We start from the raw sequence: 25585 nt of genomic DNA, 5'->3' as shown, positions 1-25585 counted from the left end.
TCCTTGTGAAAGACCATATAAGGGGTTGCAACAGAAAGGGCATGCAACTCGGACACCCTTTTAGCTGAAGTTATGGCTACTAGGAAGGCAGTTTTCCAAGACAAAAATTTAAAATCACATGACCTAGCAAACTGCAGCACTAAGGTAAGATCCAAGGAGGCAAGGGATCCTTAACAGGTGGTCATACAAGGAAAACACCTTTCATGAAAGCTTTACAGAGTCTGGAAGAGAACATAGGCTCACTGTTCTCATGGAAATTGGAAACTGCAGCCAACTGAAGCTTAACAGTAGAAAGATGTGCCCCTTCCTGAAAAAGAACAAGAGAATATCTGGTACAGAAGCAGAAAAGGGGTCCAGATTCCAGCTCTTAGCCCAGATAGAAAAACTTTTCCATTTGCTACTATAAACCGTTCTGGTAGAGGGCTTCAAGGAGGTTAGGACAATATTCTTGATAGGGGAAGCAAGACTGGACTGTTTCAAAATCACTGGAATTGGAGAAACCATGCACTTAGATGAAGGGTTTGCAGATTGGGAAGAGGAAGCCCTGAATGGTGGGAGATCAGATCTTGAAGGGGATCCATTATCCAAGGGGGATACTTCAGATGAGACCTTATGAAGGGAAACCACAGCTGAAGAGGCCAGAAAGGGGCAATGTGGACCAGAGACATCCCCAGGCGGTGTGCCTTCTGCAAACATTTGGGGATAAGAGGGATAGGTTGGGTAAGTGGAGAGGAGACCTGGAGGCCAATCGTGGACTAGAGCATCCCTTGGTGACTCCCTGGGTGGGGGAGGATCAAAACAAAGTACATGCTGCATTTGTTGTTGATTGGGGAGGCAAAGATTGCAGCATGGTTCACCCCAACTATTGAAAATCCGGTTCGCCACCATCTGAACTGCAATTGTCCCCAGAGGAAGGCAATCATGTCGTCTCTAGAATGTTTATGTGCAATTTAGTCTCTACAGGGGACCACGTGCCTTGAACTGTTCTCCCCTGGAAATGCCCCCCACACCAACAGGGAAACATCTGTGGTCACTGTGGCCTTGGGCGTGAAAAGGGCCTGCCTAAAATGAGAACCCGAGACTGAAGCCACCAAAGAAGGTGTCATCTGCACAATGGCATCAATTTTATGGACACTGACATAGGTTGAGACAGAGCGGATCACTGAACCGCTAGGGTCCACTGTAAAACCTGGATATGGTACCTAGTGGCATGGATCCTAGGATTTGAAGAACCAACTGGATGGGAGGATTCAAAAGATCCAAGACTTGCATGACCTGCTCCCAGATCAGCTGTACTCTGCAAAAACACAATGCTGCAATCTCGGAGATGGAGTCTAGTTAGACTCCTATTAACTCATTTTTGCATAGGGACCAGATTGGACTTCGAAAGATAAACTGTAATCCCCAACTGGCTGAACAGAAAAAGGACATATTGGATGGCTTGTGACAGTTGATGCCTCGTGGGTGCAGTAAGGAGCCAACCATTGAGGTACGGAAAACACCTGGAATTCCTGCAGCCTCAGGTAAGCCACCACCACTGTCATGCATTTGATAAACACCAGGGGGGCTGTGGTGAGTCCAAAGGGCAGGACTCTGAACTGGTAATGATGGTCTCCTAATGAGAAGTGAAGGTGTCTCCTCGAGCTCCTGTCTATTTTGATGTGATAGCAGGCGTCCTGGAGATCCACTGAGCACATCCAGTTATTCTTGTGCAAGATAGGCAGAATGGATTGAACAGTGACCATCCAGAACTTGGACTTCCTAACTGATGGATTCAACTCACGAGGTCCAAAATACGATGCATGTCCCTGATCTTTGTTGGCACTAAAAAGAAGTGAGAATAGGTTCTGGATCCTCTTTGACCTGTTGGGATCTCTTGGATGGCTCTTTTTTGAAGAAGTTGTACAACCTCCTTGAAGGCAAACTCCCTCTGGCAAGATGGTACATTGGGGGGGGGGATACCTTCATATAGAAGGGGGTTAAAAAAAGGAATGAAATAACCCGCTGGAAATTATGTCCAACTCCCAGTGATCGGAGGCGATATTTGTCCAGGCTAGCAGATGAAGGGAAAGATGGCCCCAGACTCCCTCCAGGGCAGGACAGTCGGGCAATGCTTCAGGAGCTCTGTAAGGACTGCTCCGAGACAGGTTCCCTGAAGCCCTGATTTTGTGGACTCCCCCTACCCCTAGGGCAACATCTACCATTGAATCCTCTTCCCCTGCCTTTGGAAGAGGAATCAGCAGGAGCTTCCTGGAAGGAAGACTGACCTCTGGAATCACATCTTAGCTCCTTGTTGGGTCATGGAAAACTACCTCTAAGGAGTAGAAAACGATCCCAATCACGGACAAGGTCTTTCCTTCCTGCTCACTATGGATTAGGGTGTCTTTCACAGAAGGTCCAAAGAGGGTGGACCAGTCAAAGGAGGCAATGGTAAAAGATGCTTTGAAGGACTCCACAAACTCGCACAGTTGTAATCAAGCATGTCCCCTTATAGTTATGCCAGTACCAGTCACTTGAGAGGTAGCTTCTACTGCACTGGAAATTAGCCTCATTGAGGAATTAGCGAGGGATGCCAAAGTAGAGAGCCTGGGAGACACCTTCTTGAGGTCCTCCTCTGGCACCAACATTGTAAGGAAAGTGGTGAGTTCTTTGACCAAGTCCCTTTGAAGGTGGGTGAAGTGTGCCAGGTAATTAGCTGCCCTCAGTCCAAAGATAGCTGAAGCAAACACAAGCTTCCTATGCTGGTCAATCACCAGAGACTCCCTGTTCAGGGAGGGGGGGGTGGACCATGGAGCTCTGCTCCGCCAGCTCCTTTTTGGTGGCAGTGACAACCACGATGGCATCGATCGGGACTTCTTTTGCTCCGAAAAGCGTGGCCCATGGGAGGGCTATGAAACTCGGGTCACTTAGGTACTGATTCGACAGTGGCAGGTTTCTTCCAGGCCATGTGGGTGATACGATCCACCAACTCTTCAGCCGGGGGGGGACGGGACACTCAGGAAGTAGATGAGCCTGTCCTGAACGCCTTCAGAAACATGGACTCCACCAAAGACGGGGGTTGGGGAGACCATCCACCCTTTTGCCTCAGGCTCTCAAGGATGTCCCCAAAGGAGGCATCATTGGGTGGAGATCTGGGGGACCCATCTCCTTCATCGAGGTCCGTGTCCTCTGTGAGGGACTCCACGGGGGAGTACAAGTGCCTCCACTTGCACTTTCTCTGATCAGGCACCTCCTCTGTGAGGAGCACTTGGAAGGACTCTGAAGATGCAGGGAACCCATGAGGGGAGGACACCCCCTGAAGGCTAGTACGAGAGGGCTGAACTTGAACAGGATGTGAGGCCTCATCACTCAAGGTAAGGAAGGGTAGGGGTGGACCTGGAGGAGCAGGAGATGTCACTCCAGTCCTGGAGAAGGTCCTCTCTACCACCCAGAAGGCCAAATGGCTGGAAGTGGTCCCGTTCCCATTCACAGAGGGCAAGACCCACCCCCCCAGAAAGGGGGAGTGGACCCCGACACAGCACTGTGGCCCCTGGATGATACAGGTCCAGAGCTATCAAGAGCCGAAGCCAAGGGAAGAGACCACTCCCAAAGGCTTGGAACTGATCCCATCTCCATGGAGTCAGCGCTGACCACTCCAGCATGGGGTCCACTCTAGTCTGAGGGTGGAGGAGTAGAGCAGGCCAGGGACCTTGACGGGGTCGAGAAAAAGGAGTTATTCAACACTGTCGGGATCTCACAACGGGTATCCGGGGTCCCGACATTCCGAAACTCCTGCTTTGAGGAAGCTCCTCATCATCCTGTCTATATCTGATGGCAACAAACTCCTGGAAGATCTAGAGGAAGTGGAGGAGTGGGTAGATTTGGCTGGGGATCCGATCTTGGAATCCAGCAACCTACACCTATGCTCGGGAGTTCGTCTCTGAGGTCTTGGAGCTGAATGAAACAAATGCCTGAAGGATACCAGAAAAGCCAAATCCTCTATAATTAAGGTAAGTCCCGATAAAACTGTCGAATCCAAAGGCTGAGAGGAGGGAGCAGTTGGATCCAAGGCTGGTTTGGGCTTGACCAGATCAGAGGACCTCCAATACGAGGAGGCCCTGGTTCCAGGATCTGAGGATCTCAGATCCAAGACAGCTTGGGCTGGGGTCGTATCCGAAAATATAGGGTCCAAACAGCCTAGGTTTTTAGAAGCCCCAGAGGAGCTAGAAGATGCCTTATGCTTGGGATCGGACAAGGAAGCCTTGGCAGGGTAGACATAAGGGCCCCCCTGAGCCATTCTTTTAAGTAAAAGTTTATTTTGGCACTCTACCAAAGCCCTAGGGTTGAATGTGGGGCAAATGTCGCATTTAATCTCCAGGTTGGGAGCCCCTAAGCAATACAAGCACTCCTCATGCAAGTCAGAATTAGGTATCTTTTGACCGCACGAGGAGCATTTCTTAAATCCTGAGGGATTCTCAGACATGCTAAAGGAGGAAGAAAACACTAGGAAGAAGATTTATGACTAAACCGACAAAGGAAAAAAAAGGGTGACAAATGCTCAACTGAACAACCAGAAAAAACTAGGAAGTCTAAGGGAGGGGAGGTCACTACTCTAGCACTACCAAACAACTAAAATAAACCCAGTCAGACTAAACCCAAGCTACTTAAAGCAAAACCAAATTAGAAAAATCATTTATGTCAGTGATAAACAATGGATCATGTCCAAAGCAGTGCATGGCAAATGAGATCTGACAGTTAAAGGGCAGCAGGGGATCATGGGAGAGGGAGGAGCTGGAGCCTTGGATCTGTCTAAGCTAAGCTTGCTGGCTCAGATCCGATGTCAGATCCAAGACTCTACCATGAGGAATAATAACACAGATAACATCAAATCAGTTATTACTCACCTCCTGCTAAAGTTGTTAAAGTCGCCAAAAGACAGAGGCAAAGTAAAAGATTTGTTTCTAACTGCTGTCTGTCTCAAAGTCCAAAGCCTAAACGTATATTATTATTTAGCATCTTGAATCATCAGTAATTTAACTGAAAAACCATGGACGTTATGACAAGCATACACAACATATGAGGCAAAAAATCTAGAAATTCTGTGAAAATCTAAACAGTTGAAAGGCATAAAAGTTGTGTGTAAACATAAAGGACCATGTAACACTACCTTTCTGAAAGCACTCCAAGTATTTGCTGCAACTTTTAGTACATGAAGCAAATAAAGCTCCATGCACTAAAAGAAATTATGAGTGCTTCACTGATGCTAACCTAATATTTTGTGCTCTCGACAGATACCAAGATTCACTTTTCTCCAGGGGTGAATTTCTTAGAATCCATGTATAGAATACATAATAATATGGTTAGCATCTGAAAACTGCTCATAATCCTCTACATTGAAAGGTAGCCAGTGCAATTTTTCTTAGGGCTAAAAGTTAATGTTTACTGAAAGTACTCAAGCTGTTTCACAACTGGATGAGCAAGAGATAAGGAAAGAACAGACAGCAATTTATTATACAGTTGCTTCTTATCTCTATTTGAACCTGCACTACATTTTTCTAGACTACTTCTTCACTGCCAAGACTCAAACACAAACTAATTGATTTTTTAGAACCAACATCCTTTTTAATTTACAACAAACACTAAAAATATGTGCATGTTACAGCCTGTGTTCCCACTTATACTGATTGTGGTTTATTCTTTTATCTCTATTCATGTGGCAACACAGGCTGTAACATGCATTTTAGCTGAGTAACTTTAATTTTAGGATAGCTAATGCTGGTGGGTGTAGCAGCTAATATTTGGTAATAGATCCTATCCAGAGGGATAGTCTGTTTTGAAAATGCAGATAGTTTTGTGTATTTGTTATATATTAAAAAAGGATGTTTTTTTGTGCTCTGTAGCCGCTAGTGTATCATACAGTGTGCAAATACTGACATGTGCATCTCTCCTTTGTTCACAATCAAATTCATCCCACTTTTATACTGATCTGCTAATCTACATCTCCCCTCTCCCAGCAAAATAAATACTTCTACTTACCTATAGTACATCGTTTCCAATGCTCTTGTCCAACATTAAGAAGATCCTTAACACCATCATCCATAGATTTGGTGAACTTGTTAACAGACTCACACTTAAGTTCTCTGCAAAATTACAAAGTCTGTTATAAACGACTGGATAACTACTTAGTATTCTAGATTTTTTTTATATAAACAATCCCTGACCACATTTAAAGATCTGTCCTCCCAACAGTAACCCTGAAAACCAAATTATAGTTTTGTAAGACCTTACCATAACAGTAGATGTTGAAATAAATCACTGTTGCAGTACTTCTGACTTATGGGATGAATCCTGCCAAGGATACTGTATGTCTGGTCAGTCTACAAAAGCTTAGGCACCTTCCCCTCATGCCGTAGTCACCTACAACCTATGCACAGAATTACATTCTAGTACTTAACATAAGGATACAAAAATCATCAGAGCTTTCTAGCCCCAGGGACAAGGGCTGAAACCAATACTGACAGGTTAGATCCAGTCATAAATTGTAAGGTGGGTGGAAATGTCATGGGGGTCCACCTCTGCCAAGGAGTAAAGGAGAGAGGTGTGTGTGCATATACCGCAACAGTCATCTGTCTGAACATCTACTGTTATGGTAATGTCCTACATACCTGTACAATGTTCTTCACAAGACCATTGTTGAAGTATTTCTACCTTACGGTACAATTCCCAAAGCTTTTAGGAAGAAAGAGTAGATGCTAATGCAGTAGAGCTAGACTCCAATAAACCTTGAAGAATGACTCTGGCAAAACCTGCTCCGATTCTGGAAAAGGCATTTATTTTGTGATGCTTTTTGAAAGTGTGAACAGAAGACCAAGTAGCTGCATCTAGAATGGACATAAAATTAAAAAAGATTCCAAAAGAAGCCATGGTTCGAGTAGAATGGGCTTTCACCTTTTCCTGAAGTGATTGGTCATTGAAGGAGAAACTGAAGGAAAAGAATATCCATCGGTTTTCTGACTAGAGGCCCTAACTTACTTCTTTCATAGGATACACAAAGTTGATAGAATCTCCATCTGTGGACAATGAACAAATGGGAGATTTTTTCCTGCTTTATTTTGGGGATTGCGAAAGAAGGCAGGAAGAAGGGTGATTCTATTTAGAGACAATAAACAATCATAAAGGAGGTATTGGTTCTGAAACTAACCCTGTATTTATAAAAGACTAAGAAGGAAAAATAACATACAAGATCCTGCAATTCATAAGCCCTTTTGGCAGAGGTTAATGTCAACAAAAATGTCTTCCAAGTCAAAATGTTTCAGTAAAAGTAGCATGTTCAAAAAGGGACAGTTAACTTTTCAATAACATAGTTTGGATCCCAAAGAAGACGAATGGACATCCTAGGATGCTTAATGTGGAGGACACCTTTAAGAAACAGTGACCTCACAGCATGCAGAAAAATGGGGATCAAAAGGACGGCAAGTTGAAATAGTTGACAAAAGCATTTTGCTGAAAGAGTAGGCCTGAGTTGACCAGATCACTCAAATATTTCAAGATAATACCCCCCCCCCCCAAATGGGATGAGTTCTAACCACTGCTGTGGCACAACACCGAAAACATTTTCCATTTAGAAATTTAATATGTTCTTGTAGGTTTTCTAGCCTCCTTTATTATCTCTCCAGCATGCCCTCAGAGTAAAGCCATGTGAAAAGAAAAGGAAGCCTATTTATCCAAACCCTGAGATTCAACATCTTTAGGTTTAGGTGAACGAGTCTCTCTTTCTTGCATAAGCAAGTCCATCCTGTAAGGTAACTTGTAGTAACTACCCTTGGCAGGGGAAGAAAAAGGAAGAACCAATGCAGTTAGTGTCAAATGGGAGACACCAATAGCTTTGAACTGTCTTTCTGAATCTTCAGATGGACCTTTGGAATGAGTGGAAATGGAGGGAAGGCAGGCATACGGGAAATTTCCTTTCCATGGAAAAGGGAAGGCAGCCATTTTCCAGGCTTCTTTGTAAGAGACTCTACTGCATGAAAGTATGAGCTTTTTGTTTAGAATGGAGGGAAATATAGCTCCCTGAATAGTTCTACAGTGACTGACAGTCTAAATGAGGACCTCTCGGTTCACATCCATTGATGAATGTCTGCCTTGGACCTGCTCAATTAGTCTGCCATTGAGTTTTATTCTGAGAGAATGCATACAAGAGACACAGAATGTGTTTAATTGCAATGTCACATGTCATCACAGCAAGTCAGCAAAGAGGATAAGTTCCCCCCAGTTTGCTGATATGGCGGGTTCCATATATATGATGAAGAGTTAGAACAGTGGTTGATATGGTGGGTTCCATATATATGATGAAGAGTTAGAAATGTGAAAATCACAACCTTCAACTTTTTGATGTTTATGTATCTATTCTTTCATGATTGGATCAGATTCCCTGAACTTTTACACCTTTTGAAAAGGACCCTCCATACAAATTCTGAAGAATCTGTTGACACCTTTGCAGGGAGTTGAGAGAAAAATAGGAACCTCTGAATTGACTGTTCTCTGGATGAACCTGCAAAACAGTTCTTTCTTTACAACACGCAAGGCAGGTATTGGAAAAGATAGATGATTTCAGTATTAAGCAAAACTGATTTGGGGTATCACTGAATCTTCCTTATGTGAAGTCTGGCATGTCAGTTAATTTGGATTGTGGCACGAGAGCCCTGAAAATCTCTCTTGCAGAGGTCATCTGAAGACTTTTTTCAGGGATAAGAAGTTAAGTTCTCTGAAACCTGAACCCTTTAAGGAGGGAGGAATGCCACTGTACTTGGAGGTGCTCAGCAAACATTCTGGGAAGACCAGAAACTTAGTGGGTTCTAAAGTAGACTTTTTGGTGCTTAAAGAGCAATTCCTAGTAAAAGGGAAAAATGCTTAGGAAATGTAAATTCTGAAGCATTTTTCTACTGCCGTGGCCTGAATCAAAAATCATCTAAATAAGGACAGATCTTAACACCTCAGAGGCTGCAAAAAAATCAAAAAGGATTTACACATTTTGTAAAAGACGTTGGAGCCGATACACAAGACAAAAAGCAAAGCAGTAAGCCCCAAGTGATATCACAATGCAAAAATATTTTAAAAAGATCTGTTTTGTGTGACTAGAAATTTGCTGGTATGCATCTTTTTGATCAAAGGTAACTAGGACTGCTTGATGGAACAGAAGAGGGATAAGGTTTTGGAGGATTAACATCTTGAATTTTGAAATTTTTAGAAAAAAGTGTTTAGAAGGGATAAATCCATACTTAGTCTCCAGATTCCCGCTTTTCTGGAAAAGTGTGGAGTAAAATCCTCTCCTATCTGAGAGGGAGGAACAGATTTTATCACCCCCTGAAAAACTGATCTGAAAAAATTAGAAAAATAACATGTTTTTAACCTGAGGGGAAGGTAGGAATCTCTGAAAGTATTGGAGAATGACACTGACGTTTTGTCCATTTTTATCCCATCCAAAACCAAAGAATTATTGCTTTCCAAATGTGAAGGGAAAGACTTTCTTGGGGAGGGGTTGGTCAAGATGAAGGGAGGGAGGAAGGAAAGGGATGCAGAAGATGGTCAGAAGTAAGTGCTTCTATGAGTTAATTATTCTTTGGATCCTTTAAATTCAGACCATGGCTTGCCCTGCTTCTTTTCTGATTTTTTTTTTTTTTTTTGCTAAGAAGGCCTTTGGGATTTGCGAAAAAAAAACCAGTCCAGAGTTAAAGGAGTAGTAGCTCCTCTGAAGCTTAGTTATAGGGAAATGAAACAACTGCTAAACTTCCTGCATAACCTTTTCCCATTATTTCTGACAAACTTCAACAAAACAGTTGACAAACAAGTTATCATTGTCTAGAGGAACATAAAAAGTTTGGCTTTGACATCACAGGGGGACTGCAAGCTAAGCCAGACATACCTTCTGAGAAATAAACCATTGTCAGTTTGCTCTTGAGGAAGCATTAGCAGCATTGTAATACCCACATTTAATGGAATGTCTTGTTACTCGAGAGGCAGACCGCATATCCTGTAAGGACTGGGGGTTGCAAAAATACTTAAGAAGCTTACCTCACAGTCACAAGGTATAGCGTTTGATTCTTACCTTTAAAAGGGAAATTGGCAAGGCTTAAAATGGCCTACAATGGTAGCTAGCCTAGTATTTACCTATAAACCTACAAGGAAGACTTAGGGTCAGAGTCTGGAATGTTAGAAAACACTTCAGCCAAACTTCCTAAAATCAGAAAGTGTGTATCTGGTCATATGCAACTTACAGTTAATGGTACAAAAGGGCAAAGCGGCAGATATAAACTTTTGCCATTCTTTGGTAAACCATTAGTAGAAGGAAGTAGTTTACAGACCTTAATCCGATTCCACAGAAATAGCCTCAGGATCTTACTTTTTTTTTTTTTTTTGCATATAAGTATTTTACAAAATCTTTCTGGCTTCTTAGGGGCATAAGGTTGGGATTCTGGAGTCACAGAAGCTGACAAAAAGTTATCCTCCAGAGCTTCTAGAATTAATGGACTAGCAGAGTGTTTTAGCCTCCATATGCAGAAGGTCATAATATCTTCAAATAATTGCTGAGCTTTCCAGTTAAAACATTCCATCATCTTGCAAATGGTATCACCAAGAGTGAGTTCTTCCTTAGGGAAGTCAGAAGTGTCAGCTGCCTCAAATTCTTAAAAGACTGCAAAGTAAATCTGTGACGAATAATCAATACCTCAGACTGAATCAGAGGAAAGTTCTTCTTCAGAGGAGGACTCCCTTTCTTTTATGAGATGAAACAGAGGAAAAAGCAGCAAAAGATGATGGCTCCAAAGTCATGAGGGCGTAAAAAAAACTTTGAAAGAGACGATGAACCACTCCTCCTTAGGTTCCTAGGGGAAGGAAATGAGTACCTGGAGGAGAAATTAGTTTACCTTTTTGTTTCCTTTTCTTACAAGTCTCTAAAGAAATCGTATGACAAGTAGAACCCAGCTGTACCTCCATAAGACTACTAAGCATATCTTCTCTGACTAGTATTTGTGAGTTTCATCAGTTCCCACACGCAAGCAGACTCAACCTTGTCTGTTCAGTTAGTTGATATGGACATGCTAAAGCCTTGTGCCATGCTGGCATCCAAGGGAACATGACAACAAAAACAGGTACTACAGTTGGTCAGTCAGAGGGCTGATCAAGTACCTCAATGAAGATGTCTAACTTTTTTTTTAAAAACACAGACTTTTCAGGTTGCTTGGTCACTTCTAACTTTTTTTTTTTTTTTTGTCCAAGGCCAATGACTCAGAAGCCATCCTACCATGAGCCAGTACTTGAAATCTCCTGTTCTCTATCTATATAATGAAGAACTGAGGTGATTATGAATAGCGTCTGGTACAAAGGACTGACAGAAGAAAAATGCTTTCTAAGTATGCTAAGAGACAAAAAAAGAAGACAGTGAGAATAATTGTCCTTATAAATGACTTGTCAGCTGCAGTTACATTTCACCTTTTTTGCTGACATGAAAGTATAAATTTTCAAATGTTTTTAATGTTAAGAGGATGGGTCACCAACAGCATATTTAACTTTCCACAAACAAATGTCGCTGGAAGCAAACATATGGTTGGCAGACTGTGATGCACATGAAGTCTTCACTGACAGAATGGTCCACATCCTTCAAGTCCTAGCATGTAATCTTCAGCATAGGCCATAGGTGGGAACAGAGCCCGGTCCAGCACTAGGTGAACGAAGGAGTTGCCTAGGGTCTGTGGCTGGATGGGGGCCCTACTGCCCAGGGGAGACTGCCACAACATTTAACTTTCAATTAAAAACAACACCATAAAGTTGTTTGCTAGGAGCAATTTCTGCATTCGTTACAGATCTCTTTAATGTGGAATTATTCACAGGACTTTTCCTTCTGCAGACATTCTGCATATTGACTGATATTGGAGTGTAATGAATGTTTTGAAATGGGTAGTTTCATCATTACTGGTTCATATGTTTTGTTTCATTGCTTACTGGAAACCAAAAATAAAAAAAATACAAATTTAAAATACGCTAACAATTGGTGACATATTATTCAAGGAATATAATTTAATATATCAGGAAGGTGAATCAAAGATCACATGCATGTATGCATGGTCCTAAAAATATGTGCAAAGGGTCTATGGTTTGAAAACAGGCCAATTGTCAACAATCCGCCACTGGTCAGATGTACTTTTTTTGAATGTGGGCTTCAATGCCGTTTCAGGGGCAAACAAGTTTACTGTTCATGCTAAGTCTGCTTTCATTCTGAGACTGTACTGTTTTGTTTAGCACTGGCTATCTTGTGTTTGAGTTATAAAATTTGAAATAACAGTTTTAAATTAAATCCAAATATCTGTAATCATTGTAGAAGAAAAGAAGAAAACAGTATGCATACTGACAGGTTTGGACAGTGTTTATAGTAACTGGGGAGAAATAGCCAAGCAATGGAACAACTTTGGCTGGGCGTGACAATCCATTATCCTGCCTAGGGCTCCATTTGACTATGATCCTGTTCAGGTGGGGCATATGACAGTTAGAAGAAGGTACTTAAGATTTTGTAAACTGTATGGATGTAAAACATCATTGCAAAATATGTCCCATAATTCGGACACTGCAACAGTGATCTAATGAAGAACATCATTTAATACATTTCAAATTCCTTTTTGTAAATGCAAATAAAAATATATTGATAATGCTTAATTAACAAACAAGGATTTGACTACTCACTCTAAGAAATGCAAGGGCACAACAAACATACAATTTCTACTATACCAGTTAAGTCTGTATCCAACTATTTTGTGATCACATTCAGATCATGTGAAAGAGACAAGGCTGCATAAGCTAAAAAAAAACATACATTTCTGCAAAGTCCAGATCAGGAGCATCTGGTTCAATGGTGGAGAAGATCATTACACCAACTGCTTCATCCTTTTCTGCTTTTCTTTTACCAGTCTTCCACTCCTTCAAAGAAACAAACACAACATAACACATCAGTAATTACATGCTCTAAAAATGTATCTAAATTCCACAGCAACCAGGAATGAAGAAACAGTACTGCTTAGTGTCTGGAATTTGCAATCACTGTCAGCATATGGCAACTGGAGCACTCCATCATATGTGGGACCTAACAAGACTCTGCTGATTCAGGTCTTAGACAAGGTACTCTATCCAAACTATGTCCTGTAAATACTGCTGGAAAACAGATTTTTAGAATTAACTGCAAAAATTAGTTTATTAAAGCATTTTCCTCAGCAAATAGACTAATTTATTGATGATGTAATTACAGTCACCAAAGTGAAACAATGAAACATTTTTTAAAGCAAACATCAATTAACATACTCAGTACTAGAGAGAGTATAAAAGTATACATATACACACACACACACATAAATCAGTACCACCTTTTCCTGCTGCGGTCTTCCACTAAAGTACTGCATTTCCAGTGTTACTCTTAACTCTGCAGTTACCACTCCCCCAGCTCCTCTGCACAGAAGGATAACTCCCTGACTGCAGTCTCGACGACCCATGTTTTGTAGCATCTTGGGTGCTGGGGGAGCTGTGAAGGGGAGAATGGGAGCGGGAGAAGAGACGTATGGAGGAGTGTGTGGTGGTTTCCAAGTTGGCTGATGCTTTCCCTCTACAACCTGTAAGAACATTTGCTATTACTAGGAAGCCTGTGGACTGTGGCTTCCCAAGCTGGTGAGAACAGTTCCTGTCAGTAGATGCTCATATTGTTGAGTAGGGGGTGGAAATAAGGCCACACAAAAAAATGCTCCTTTAACTTCCACTCAGGATGTTGTGAGCTGCTGACTGGTGGTGGGGCAGCAGACTAGTTTCATGTCTGGGGACCACACAGGACTCCGCATGGCTCTGATCTGGGGTTAGGGCCAGAGTAGCTTGGACATAGGAAGAGTTTTCCCACACACTGCAGGGCACAGCAGAGGATGGAGAGGTGGTGGAGGCACAAAGAACCTTCATAGCTATCTGTGCCCCACTGGTTGGCTTGTCACCATAATTTAATGGGTGCTTCCCTAATGTGGGAGGGATGCATGGCATGGGTCTGACTGAAGGAGGTTTGCTGATTGGCAGACATGGCAGCAAAAACTATCTGCAGAATAAGTTACTTCATCCCACAAAAATCATTGTCTATCATTCTTCACTCGTGCACCATCACAATTTTCTCACTTTCTCACCAAACCAATAAATAGGGAAGAAAAATGTGCTCAGAATAGGCTAACTTTAAGCATTTCCAAAGACTTCACTTATTAGAACTTTTATCCAACAGTGTAATTAATATGCGGAACACACAATATTGTGAAAGCTAATGTCACCAATCCCACTACACCTAACAGCAGCAGCACCAATCACACTTAAAGACAAACAATATGGCACTACACAGTGAACATCTGACTACTGCAGAGTATACTGTGCAGGTTAGAGACGTTTTATAAAACACACAGTGACCTCACAGCCCTAAGATCTACATTTCCTTAAGAATATTGTACTTTTCATAGTGACTGAAAACTTTCATGGTACATGAATGTTACATGTTTTTAAAAAAATGTTTACACCCATGGGTTTTATCCATTGTTGTAGAAATGCTGTGATGTGGATTAACACACACACACACACACACACACACACACACACACACTGATCACAAGTGTACGTAACAGCACTCCGTATGTCACAACACACTTGTGTGTTTACTTTGCATGTTTCTATGCACACCACTACCAGTCATGTGATACACAATTGATGCTTTTAAACAGCAAAGATATCTCTACTCAGTTGGCACAGTAAAGAACAGTACAGTTCAAGGCATGCTGTCAATCACAGTGCTGTTTAATACATCAGCTAAAACTATCTTAATAACTCTGCTTCTATAAAGGACCAATACCTAATACTTAGATATAAAACAGCTGTTTCTAAAGTTTAATCACAGTACTTTTACTAACTACTGATGTAAAATTAAATCGACAAGTATCTGACTCGCTCAATCCTTCCAACTATTACAGTGTCTAATTAAACAGCAACTAGTCCAAGATCTTTGTGATCCCCTGCTATGTGACTGTAACCTGACAGTTACTAATCTTCAAGTAATCGTCATCCTCACTCTACTGCACTGATCAAGTGTTCTGTGACGACTTACGATAACAAATCTCTATGTTGCCATCTATGGACTGAGCTACATTTAAAGGAACATTTCACTAATATACTTATCCAACAACTTAGAACACACACTGTTCAGTTTATTCTAAAGAGTTTTAGGAATTATAGGACTGAATTTGGTTTAAAGAACCTTTAAAGGAAATTACTGAAAAACACAGTAGAGAGACTATGTAAAAATCATATAAAGACTAAATATAAATTTAGTAAGCACACTATAATTTCTAAAATGTCATGCTTTTGATAATGGCTCAAACTAGTGCCTTCATGCATTGCTAATTTAAAAATTGGGGGGCGGGGCATTGTGCTTCGAGTACATCTGTTCGTCTGTCCAATAATTTCACATGGCTTGCACAAGTTGGGAGTGTGTCAGTATGGTTTGTGCTGTAAAATGCTTGCAACTAGGATTGTGTCTGTGTGGGTTGTTTTCATTTATATAAATGTATGATTCCTTATGACCTACCTTACTTATAGTACAATGAACATGTACACAATATTTTGTATAGTCTTTCTTTTTGCAGAATTTTTACTCAGGCCTCCATGGAAAAGGGGTATTTTACCCAGCTAGACTTTCACAGTTAAAATAAAATACATATGTATTATTTCTGTGAGATTTCCTTTGACGCAGGCCTCACAGAATGACACTTAAAATAATGAAGATTTCCCTCCTTTTTACATTACCTGTACTACTCTGAAGAAAGCTACTGTTTTTTGGCAACATTCCATTCTGACACCATAAACAATGCTACACAGGAAGGGTTATATATATGCAAAGAGTTAGGTTTTAATGGGTTAGTGCTCCCCTCAAAATTTCTCTTTCTTAACCTTGTTGATCACAAGACTGGGATTCATATCACAGGATGGTGTTCCACAGGAAGATTCATAATGAAACAAGGAGCTGAACATTTTCTTTGCAACGTACAGCCTCTCCACATGAATAGCTGTATCAATTACTGGGTGCTGGCAATTAACTGAAGGTAGATGAACAGATGTATTCAAATTATACTAACTGAAAGGTACTTTCTTTTAGCATATTTTCTTATAGTTTGATCATTTGTGTTCACTCCTGATATACTTGGTTATGAAGGATGGCTATGTTATGCCTTGTGTTGAAAATTGTACTACAGTCCTTCTGGCACTGTAGCAGAGAAGGACATCATGGTTGCAAACCCGATGACCTAAGAATGAGCGCTAGAGTACCCAGTGGGAGATGGGAGCAGCTGATACTAGTTCTGTCATCCTGAGGGGAGGGATGGCAACTCGCCCTACTGCAAGACTGACACCAAGTAGAGGCCAAGTGTGCCAGCAAGTGTAAAAAGGGGAAAAGGAATGACCACCCACTAAGTGATGCATGTTCACTGTAGCAGGCACAAGGCATGCTTGAAAGGTGCCAAAACAGGTCTGCGCTGCAACACTTCTGATCACTCGGACTGCTGCACAGGAGGTTCACAGAGCACTTAACACTCTGACTGCTACTATATGATAGCCTATCATAACCGGCACTTGATCATAAACAATGAATGGGGCAGTCAGGTCAGGGGAAGGCTGATGGTTATCAGTCAACAGGGAGGAAAAAGACATAGGAAAAAAATTAACTGCAATCCTAACATCCCAACAGACATCGGATCTAATGAAATCAACCAAGATAAATGGAACTATCTAAACCATGCCCTTGGCAAACTCAGAACTGCAAATCTTAAATGGTTTCTTGCGAAATGAATGAAACAACCATGGCCCAATATGTAGAATATGGGTTATATAAAACTTTTGGATAAACGAAGCAGGATGTACCGGAAAATAAGTTCTTTATTGAGCCACAACGTTGAAATAAAAGCACACCATTAACGCCTTTACCACATGCAAGTGCATTTTCGTCAAAAAATCATTCATTCATTTAAATGAAGGAAACGAAATTTAAATGAAAAAAGGGTATTCGTTGTTTTAAATTTAATAGAAGCATCCTGATAGGTTTCAATTAATAAGGAACCAAATAAAAATGGAGTATTGTATGGTTGTCAGCATCTGATGAAGTCGAATGATTTTTTGACGAAAACGCACTTGCATGTGGTAAAGGCGTTAATGGTGTGCTTTTATTTCAACGTTGTGGCTCAATAAAGAACTTATTTTCCGGTACATCCTGCTTCGTTTATCCAAGCTTGTGGCTGTTGGTTATTAGTATATTTTGGTCTGGATTCTGCTTCGTTTTTGGTTTATTGTGAACTTTTGGCAGAACGAGGATGGAGACTACCTCGCTTCCTGAATCTAGGGGGCAGGATGATTTGGGCCTATCTCGTAAGTTGATTGGTCAGCTTACGGAACTGATTGACCTACTGACTCCCCTTAGCCAATCCTTGGTACAGATGTATGGCGACATGAGTAAACGGAGGACTTGTAGAACCGAAAGGTTTACTAAACCTGCAGATGGTGTTATTCGTGAAGGAAGGGAGCTTATTGGCAGTTATGGAGACGCCGGCGACCTTGGTGATGTAAATGAGGGAACTTTCAACCCTTTACATACACCGAATGTTTTTGGACATAACGATGAGAGAACAGAGATCAACGACGGCTTGGGGTGTGCAGCAGTGAAATCACCTATTCGTAACAGAAATATTTCAGGTACTGTGACAAACGTTCCTCAAGAAGAAATTAAAGAAAGGTTAAAAACCAAATGTGTGTTTAAGTTAAATAACAACAGGAAAGGTTCCAACCTAAGCAACAACACCTATGCTGTTATGTTGGACAATTTATCTAAGCTTATGTACAAATACAGGAATCTGAATATTGAAAATGAATACTTAAGGGAATGTCTAAACAGGGAAATTGTTCCTAAGGGGTTAAGGGTGTGGAAATTTCCCAACAATGTTGTGGCAGGATCTGTGTTTCATAAAGAATTGCTCACTGTATTTAATAATTGTGGTTTAGATGTTTTAAAACTCATGATTAAAGAAAATAACAGGGTTTTAGAAACTATATACAAGGATATTGAAGAAATTGACCAGTGCATTAAAAATGACCTAATGTTCACTATTCAAGAAGAGAAAGATAAGTATTTTAAGTTAAGGAAAGATATTGATTTTAAGTGTAGTGAAGTAATTAATAGAAAGCTTAAAAAATTGGAAAGAGATATTACAGACTATAACAATGAGGTTAGTTACCCCAAACCACCATATAAAAACAACTATATGGGTGGAGACAGGTTGAATGGTCCCTTTGAACAAAACAAAAGGGGATTTGAGGGTCTATGTGCAGAGAATGAGTTTAGAAATGAAAACGAAAACTATGATGAAGAGTTTCCACCATTAAGGAGATCAGAAAGGCTTATGAATAAAAAGAGATCTCCACAACCAAATTTTCAATGGAGGGGGGGGAGGAAGGTATTGAAGGAACTCCGACCCCCCATTACAAACAACTGTGAAATAGTGACTACAAACGGAATTAAAAATACATTTAACAACTTCTCTATATACAATTTTAGTGGCATTGATATAAAGAAGGGGCACTTTGAACTGCTTTCAAAAGGGTTAACATTTATTCCCTATAAAAAGGGAGATATTGCTAAAACCCTAATGGATATAAAGATGTTCTTAAGAAAGGTGAATTTAAACATTGTCCTACAAACCCCTATAAATAAGGACAAAAGGGAATTGAGACGGAAAACCACCTACAATCCCCCACTTCATCCTCAATTAAGAAATCTAGAAAAAAATAGTAGAACAAGAATTAAGGAAAGAACAATACAAACACACTAGATATAAGGACAACTTAAGTAAAGAAGAAAAGTATTGTTTGGATGATTTGAAAAACAATTCTAGTATTTGGGTAATGAAACCTGATAAAGGGGGAGAGGTGGTTATAATGGACAATATTCATTATGAAAGTAAAATGAATAGTATTTTATGGGAAGATGGAAAGTACTCTTGTGTTTCAAGAAATGAAGTTAATATTGCATACCACAAAATTGATTTGGGTTTATTAGATATGGTGCAAGAACTACTAATTGATTTCAGCACCTATAGGTATTTAAAGGTAGACAAACCTAGGATCCCCACTCTTTTTGGGATCCCAAAAATTCATAAACATGACACTGATCCTCCCTTCAGACCCATAGTTTCTGCCGAAGGGTCAAAAACACACCCTTTAGCCAAATATGTGGATACAAAATTAAAAAGAACTTGGGTAGGAAAAGAATTGATATTGAAAGACTCCTGGGATCTGTTGAAAGCTATTTCCCACGATCTATACGAGGAGAATTTGTTATTTGTAACCACTGACATAGTGGATTTGTTCTCATCCATTCCATGGAAGGAAGGTATGGAAATGTTTGAAGAAATAGTTTACCAAGATAGAGAACTATCTCAAAAAGAAAAAAGTACAGTTTTGTACCTACCATAAATGTAGATGTTCGAGGATCCACATTGCTGCAGTCCTTACTATTGGGTAGTCCGCTGTCCAGTCGGCCCGAATACCAGAGTATAAGGCTGACGTCGGTCAGGGCGCATTAGACTGACGTCAGTACGTCAGGGTACTAATGCGCATGACCGACGTCATATCCTCAGTCTTTTCTTGCCCCAGATGTCAGAAGACTCTAAAAAGACAAGGCCCAAAATACCTGCACCAAACATATGTACAATACATACAAAAAGATATATACAAAAATATCAGCATACAACCTCACCTACACAACCACCCCTAAACACAGAGGGAAGGAGGGAGGGGACTGCAGCAATGTGGATCCTCGAACATCTACATTTATGGTAGGTACAAAACTGTACTATGTTCTTCGTTCCACATTGCTGCAGTCCTTACTATTGGGTAGAATCCCAAAGCAGAGGTAAGGGAGGCTGGCAAATCATAAAGAAGTAGGAGCTGACAACATGCCTTGCAAAACAGCTGTGGCAAAACCAGCCCTAGACTTAGAGTAGATAGGAAGGTGATAATGCTTAGAGAAAGTATGCACTGAACTCCAAGTAGCTGCTTCCACAAGATCCCCAGTTGCTACCCCCCTTAGAAATGCTGTTGAAGTGGCAGTAGCCCAAGTGGAATGAGGCCTAATCCCAGCTGGAATCTCCTTGCCATGATGGGAATAACAAAATGCAATGCAAAACCCAATCCACCTAGAAATAGTTTGTTTTGACACAGGCTTGCCCTCTGAACTCAAAGCAAAAGAAACAAACAACTGCTGAGACTGCCTAAAATCCTTAGTCCTGCTTAAATAATAACGCAATTGCCTGTGTACATCTAAAGTGTGCAAAATCTGTTCCCCTTTATTTTGGGGGTCTGCATAAAAGTAGGCAAATGAATAGTTTGGTTTAAAGCCACACTAGAAACCACCTTAGGCATAAAGGAAGGATTAGTACGTAATGATACCCTATCCTTATGGAAAATCAAAAGGGCTCTACTGCCATAAGGGCCTGCAACTCAGACACCCTTCTTGCAGAAGTAATAGCCAACAGAAAAGCAGTCTTCCATGACAAGTATTTCAATTCAGCAGTAGCCGCAGGCTCAAAAGGTTGTAGAGTAAGTTTTTCCAACACAAAATTGAGATCCCAAGCAGGAGTAGGAGCTCTGGGGGTCTTATATTCTTTGCCCCTCTAAGAAACTGCTTGAACAAAGGATGCGAAAACAATGGTGGGTCACAATCATAGTGAGCGAAATTGCTGCAGCATGAATCTTAATGGAAGAGAAGGACAAACCTTTGTCCAATAACTCAGTAAGATATTGAAGAGCCACACTCAAATTAGGCTCAGAAATCTCCAAATTCTTTGCTGTACTCCAAAATAAAAATCTCTTCCATTTTTCTGCGTACACTTTCCTTGTACCAGGTCTTCTAGCTTCCATAATCACATTTAAAACTTGTTGAGGAAGTTGAGACCTGCTGTGTTTCAACACAGAATATGCCAGGCTGTTAGATGAAGAGAGTGAAGCTTGACATTGAGCAGATGACCGTCCTTCTGAGATAACAGATGAGGAATCAAAGGTAAAGGCCATGGAGGCTTCCTTACCAGACTCCTTAGTAGTGGGTACCAGTGTTGCCGAGGCCAATCAAAATCATCCTTGGCTTGTCTTGTCTGACTTTTAATAGCACCTTTGGAAGAAGAGGCAGAGGTGGAAAGGCATACACATGAAGGTTTTTCCAACTGAAAGACAGAGCATCCACTTTCCAAGCTGTGTGATGAAACCCCTTTGTGCAAAACTTTGGCAGCTGGTGGTTTAGTGGAGAAGCGAACAGATCTATGTCTGGAGTTCCCCATGACACTGTCAATTTCTGAAATACATGAAGATCCAGTTTCCACTCGTGGGGATCCATGATTTGTCTGCTTAACACATCTGCTAAGGAGTTCTGTGCTCCGGCAGAAACCTTGCCTGAAGAGTTAGTTGCAAGCTTAGCGCAGTCTCCCATAAAATCATTGCTTGCCTGCATAGAGGATAAGAATGTGTTCCCCTTGCTTGTTGATGTACCACATGACAGTTGTGTTGTCTGTTAGAATCAACACCTGCCCTGGAAGAAGTAACTCCTTGAAACCCATTAATGCAAACTGGACTGCTAACATCTCCTTCATGTTGATATGTAGATGCTGTAGTCTGGCAGGCCACTTGTCTTGTATCCACTTTCCATTCAGATGAGCTCCCCAAGCAATGTCCGAGGCATCTGTCGTTAAAATCTGACTCGCCTCTGGCCGGGTCACAGAGAGTCCCTTGTTTAGGTGACATTCCTGAGCCCACCACAAAATTGTTTTTGAAGGCAAGGTATTACTCGAATGAGAGTCTACAAATGGTGGCAGTGCTGTGTCCATACATTTTGAGATACCATTGTAGCTTCCTCATATGCAGTTTGGCATTGGGAAGCACCAGAATACAAGATGCCATGAACCCTAATGCTTGAAGGACTGTCCTTGCAGTCAGCACGGACTGATGAGATAGTTGATGGAAGTAAAGTGATAGACTCTTTTGTTTGTCCGGGGTTAAAAAGGCCATCTGGGCTGCTGTATTCAGTCTCACACCCAGAAAGCACATGTCTTGAGAGGGTACTAGACTGGACTTTATTTCATTCACAGAATACCCTAGGCATCTTAGCACTGCTATAACATATTCCAGATGCTGTAGAAGGTCTTCCTTTTCTTGAGCCAGAATCAGGCAGTCGTCCAAGTAAGGATAGATTTGAATTCCTTTTAGCCTGAAGTAAGCTATCACTGGAGCCAGAACCTTTGTGAATACTCTAGTAGATAAGCCAAAGGGCAATGCAGAGAACTGATAATGAGAATTTCCAGCTCGAAAACGCAGATACTTCCTGCAACTTAGTCTTATAGGCACATGAAGGTAAGCTTCCTTGAGATCTAAAGTTACCATCCAGTGATCTTTGCCCAGCAGAGGTAAAAGCTGTTGTAACGTCAACATCTTGAACTTGGGAATGTCCAGATAAGTGTTGAGGATAGATAAATCCAAAATTGGTCTCCACGTGTTCCCCTTCTTTGGTACTAGGAACAGGCGAGAATAAAATCCTAGGCCCCTTTCTGATACAGGGACTGGCTGAATGGCCCCTATTTGGAGTAACTGAGAAATTTGCTTGTTAGCCTCTTTCCTTTGTGGAGGAGGAACGTCTGGCATGCCTTTGAAAGGGGCAATGTATGGAAATAAAACCTGTAACCGTGGTGAATGATATCCAACACCCATCTGTCTTGAGTAATTAAATCCCAATTTTCCTTGAAAAGAGACAGTCTTCCTCCCAAAGGAGCTGCCAGACGAGAATCTACTGGCAGCTGAAAAGGCAGGTCATTGGGTCTGTTTACGAAAGGACTGACCCCTGCCCTCACCAGAAGTCTGAGCAGGTGAACTCCCTGTTCTAGGCCTAAAAGAACCTTGAGCTCTGCCCCTACCACGTCTAGACCTACCCCTAGACTGGGAATCATAAGCAGGATACGTCCATCCCTTAGTAGGCCAATTTCTACTAAACTTCTGTGGCTGCACCTGCAAAAAATCTTTAACAGTTTGCATAGACTTAGCTTTGTCCTCCATTTTCTTTAAAACTGCTTCCACAGGCGAACCAAACAACACATCCGACTGTAAAGGAGCATCCAAAATCCTTGTCTTAACATGCTCAGCTAAATTCTGATCCCTCAACCAGGCATGCCTGCGAAGAACAGAACTAGTGGCAGCCACCCTCGAGGAGGCCTGTACAGCATCAAAACCACATTGCAAGGAATGCTTACCCACTTGTTCAGACACATGAACTAAATCCAGCAACTCTTTACACTCAATACCTTCCGCCAAAGCATCCACCTTAGATTTCAGTTGTGAAAGGAGATAATTTTGATATTTAAGCATGTGAAACTGACAATTCAACGCCTCATGGCTAAAGTGGAAGAAGTATACACTTTCTTTCCCCATCTATCCAAAGCCCTCGCCTCTTTATCAGTGGGAACAGGGTTTTTAACCACAGAGGCCTTAACACCTTTAGGTCCCTGAGAAACAGTTTCCGGGTCTGCCCTAGGACTCTTAAAAGATACTTATGAGCTTCAGGCACCCTATAGTACCTATCAGGTTTAACAGGAGCAGGAGGCAAAGAATCAGGGTTCAGGGAAGCCTCTGCAAAAACATCTTCCACCACATTTAACACAGGAGGTATAGCTAAGGGCCTATGCTGGGGCAAAAACAAGAATTCCCTAAGCCTTTTCCTGGAATCAGAGTAATCCTGGCCTTCCCATTTAAAGTGCTCCCTCATGGAATGCAGAGTCTCTGAAAATGAGAAATCCTCAGGAGAAGCTGTAGGAGTGGAATCATCCACATCAGAATCAGAATAAGGAGGATACTCCTGCAAATCTTCCGCAGAAGACTCAGAAGCCTCTGAACACTGTTCAAAACTATCAAACTCCGGTTCCACCCTAGGCCTCTTATCAGGAGGGGGCATAGAACCTCTAATCATAGTAATCAAATCTTCTGCCATTTTAAGCATATGTTTCTTAGGCACAGAACCTGAAATGCTAGGAGAAGCCCCCACTGAAGCTGAACTTGGCCTACCTCTCAAAGAAGTTTTGGCAACAGAAGGAGAGGCTCTAACTACCTTGGGAAGAGAGGGAAGAACGGTTACCCGAGAAGCCCCCTCAGCCTGGCCTACCTCCTGAGAAGGCACATCCTGTAATAGTAAAGTCTCTGCCTGAGACTCCAAAGAAACTCCTGGCAAAACCTCTGGCTCCACTGAGCCTTCTAGAGAACCGACGTCCGGGACTGCCGGTTCATCAACCCTAGGCTTCGCTGTTTTGTCCTTGCGCTTCTTGATGAAGCGGCGCCGGAGCATCCGACGGCATTTTCTAATTGCAACGCTTCCCAAACGCTCACCTGGCACAGTCAGACCGACTCTTAATAGTGCGCTTGTTAAACCTAGCACAAGAGCGGCATCCAACAACGTCGTGCTCAGGCCCTAAACAAGGTATACACAAGGTATGGTAATCCCTATGAGGTATCTGTTTCCCACAAGAAATACAGTTATTCACTTTTTCTGACATCCGGTTAAATACTGAGGCAAGAAAAAACCAAAATGTTCCCCAACGGGGTACTTAGCCAACTCTGATTCGGTCTGAAACTCCGGCTTCGGAAATATTTCAGAACGCCAACCTGCACTCGCAAAACTGCTTCTGCATCGGACCATGCAAAAGACTGAGGATATGACGTCGGTCATGCGCATTAGTACCCTGGTCTAATGCGCCCTGACCGACGCCAGCCTTATACTCTGGTATTCGGGCCGACTGGACAGCGGACTACCCAATAGTAAGGACTGCAGCAATGTGGAACGAAGAACATCTGGTCAACACTTGGTTAATGGAGATGGTTTTGCAAAACAACTTCTTGTATTTCAAGGGTGAATGCTTTCAACAAACACAAGGAGTAGCTATGGGGGCAGCTTGCGCCCCAACTTTTGCAAACCTTGTTTTGGCTAAATGGGAAGAGAATTTTATTATTCCCACAGAATTCAGAAACTTTCAGAAACTATTGGAATTTATATCATAGATTTTTAGACATCATAAATTTTTGGAAGGGAGGAAGAGAGAAATTAGAAGAATTTCTGGATTATTTGAACAAATCAACCCAATTTTTAAGATTTACACACAAGATTTCTGAAAAAAATGTGCAATATTTGGACATAGAAATTTATAAGGTGAACAACAAATTTGAAACAAGAGTAATTAGAAAGGAAACATACTGTAATTCTTTTTTGCATTTCGACAGTGCCCACCCCCTTCACTGCAAGAAAAATATTGTAAAGGGGCAGTTCGTAAGGGGGAGTCGGATGACTAGTGCAGATGACGACTTTGAGGTAGAATGTGACTTTCTAGAATCTATGTTCCTCGAAAGAGGATACCCATTCAAGTTTATTAAGGACATAAGGGATGAAGTAGAAAAAGGTAGAATCAATAGGTTCCAACCAATCTTGAATAAT

The 25585-nt window shown here is 41.6% G+C and overlaps 1 protein-coding gene across 1 annotated transcript in view; it reads right to left on the bottom strand.

Moving 5' to 3' along the window:
• The window catches only part of SNX9 (sorting nexin 9), a 1114799-nt gene that overhangs the window by 227086 nt on the left and 862128 nt on the right, over positions 1 to 25585 (bottom strand). The window contains exons 11-12 of the mRNA XM_044063919.1: positions 12842 to 12945; positions 6016 to 6119 (exon numbers count right to left, since the gene is read on the bottom strand). Coding sequence (XP_043919854.1) covers positions 6016 to 6119; positions 12842 to 12945 — 208 coding nt within the window. The remainder of the gene's footprint in view (positions 1 to 6015; positions 6120 to 12841; positions 12946 to 25585) is intronic.

The sequence above is a fragment of the Protopterus annectens genome, chromosome 1.part0, assembly GCF_019279795.1.
Source record: "Protopterus annectens isolate FY-2018-M chromosome 1.part0, PAN1.0, whole genome shotgun sequence".
NCBI lineage: Eukaryota > Metazoa > Chordata > Ceratodontiformes > Protopteridae > Protopterus > Protopterus annectens.
Note: the sequence above shows the minus strand (reverse complement) of the source record. Positions and strands in the feature narration are given on the sequence as shown.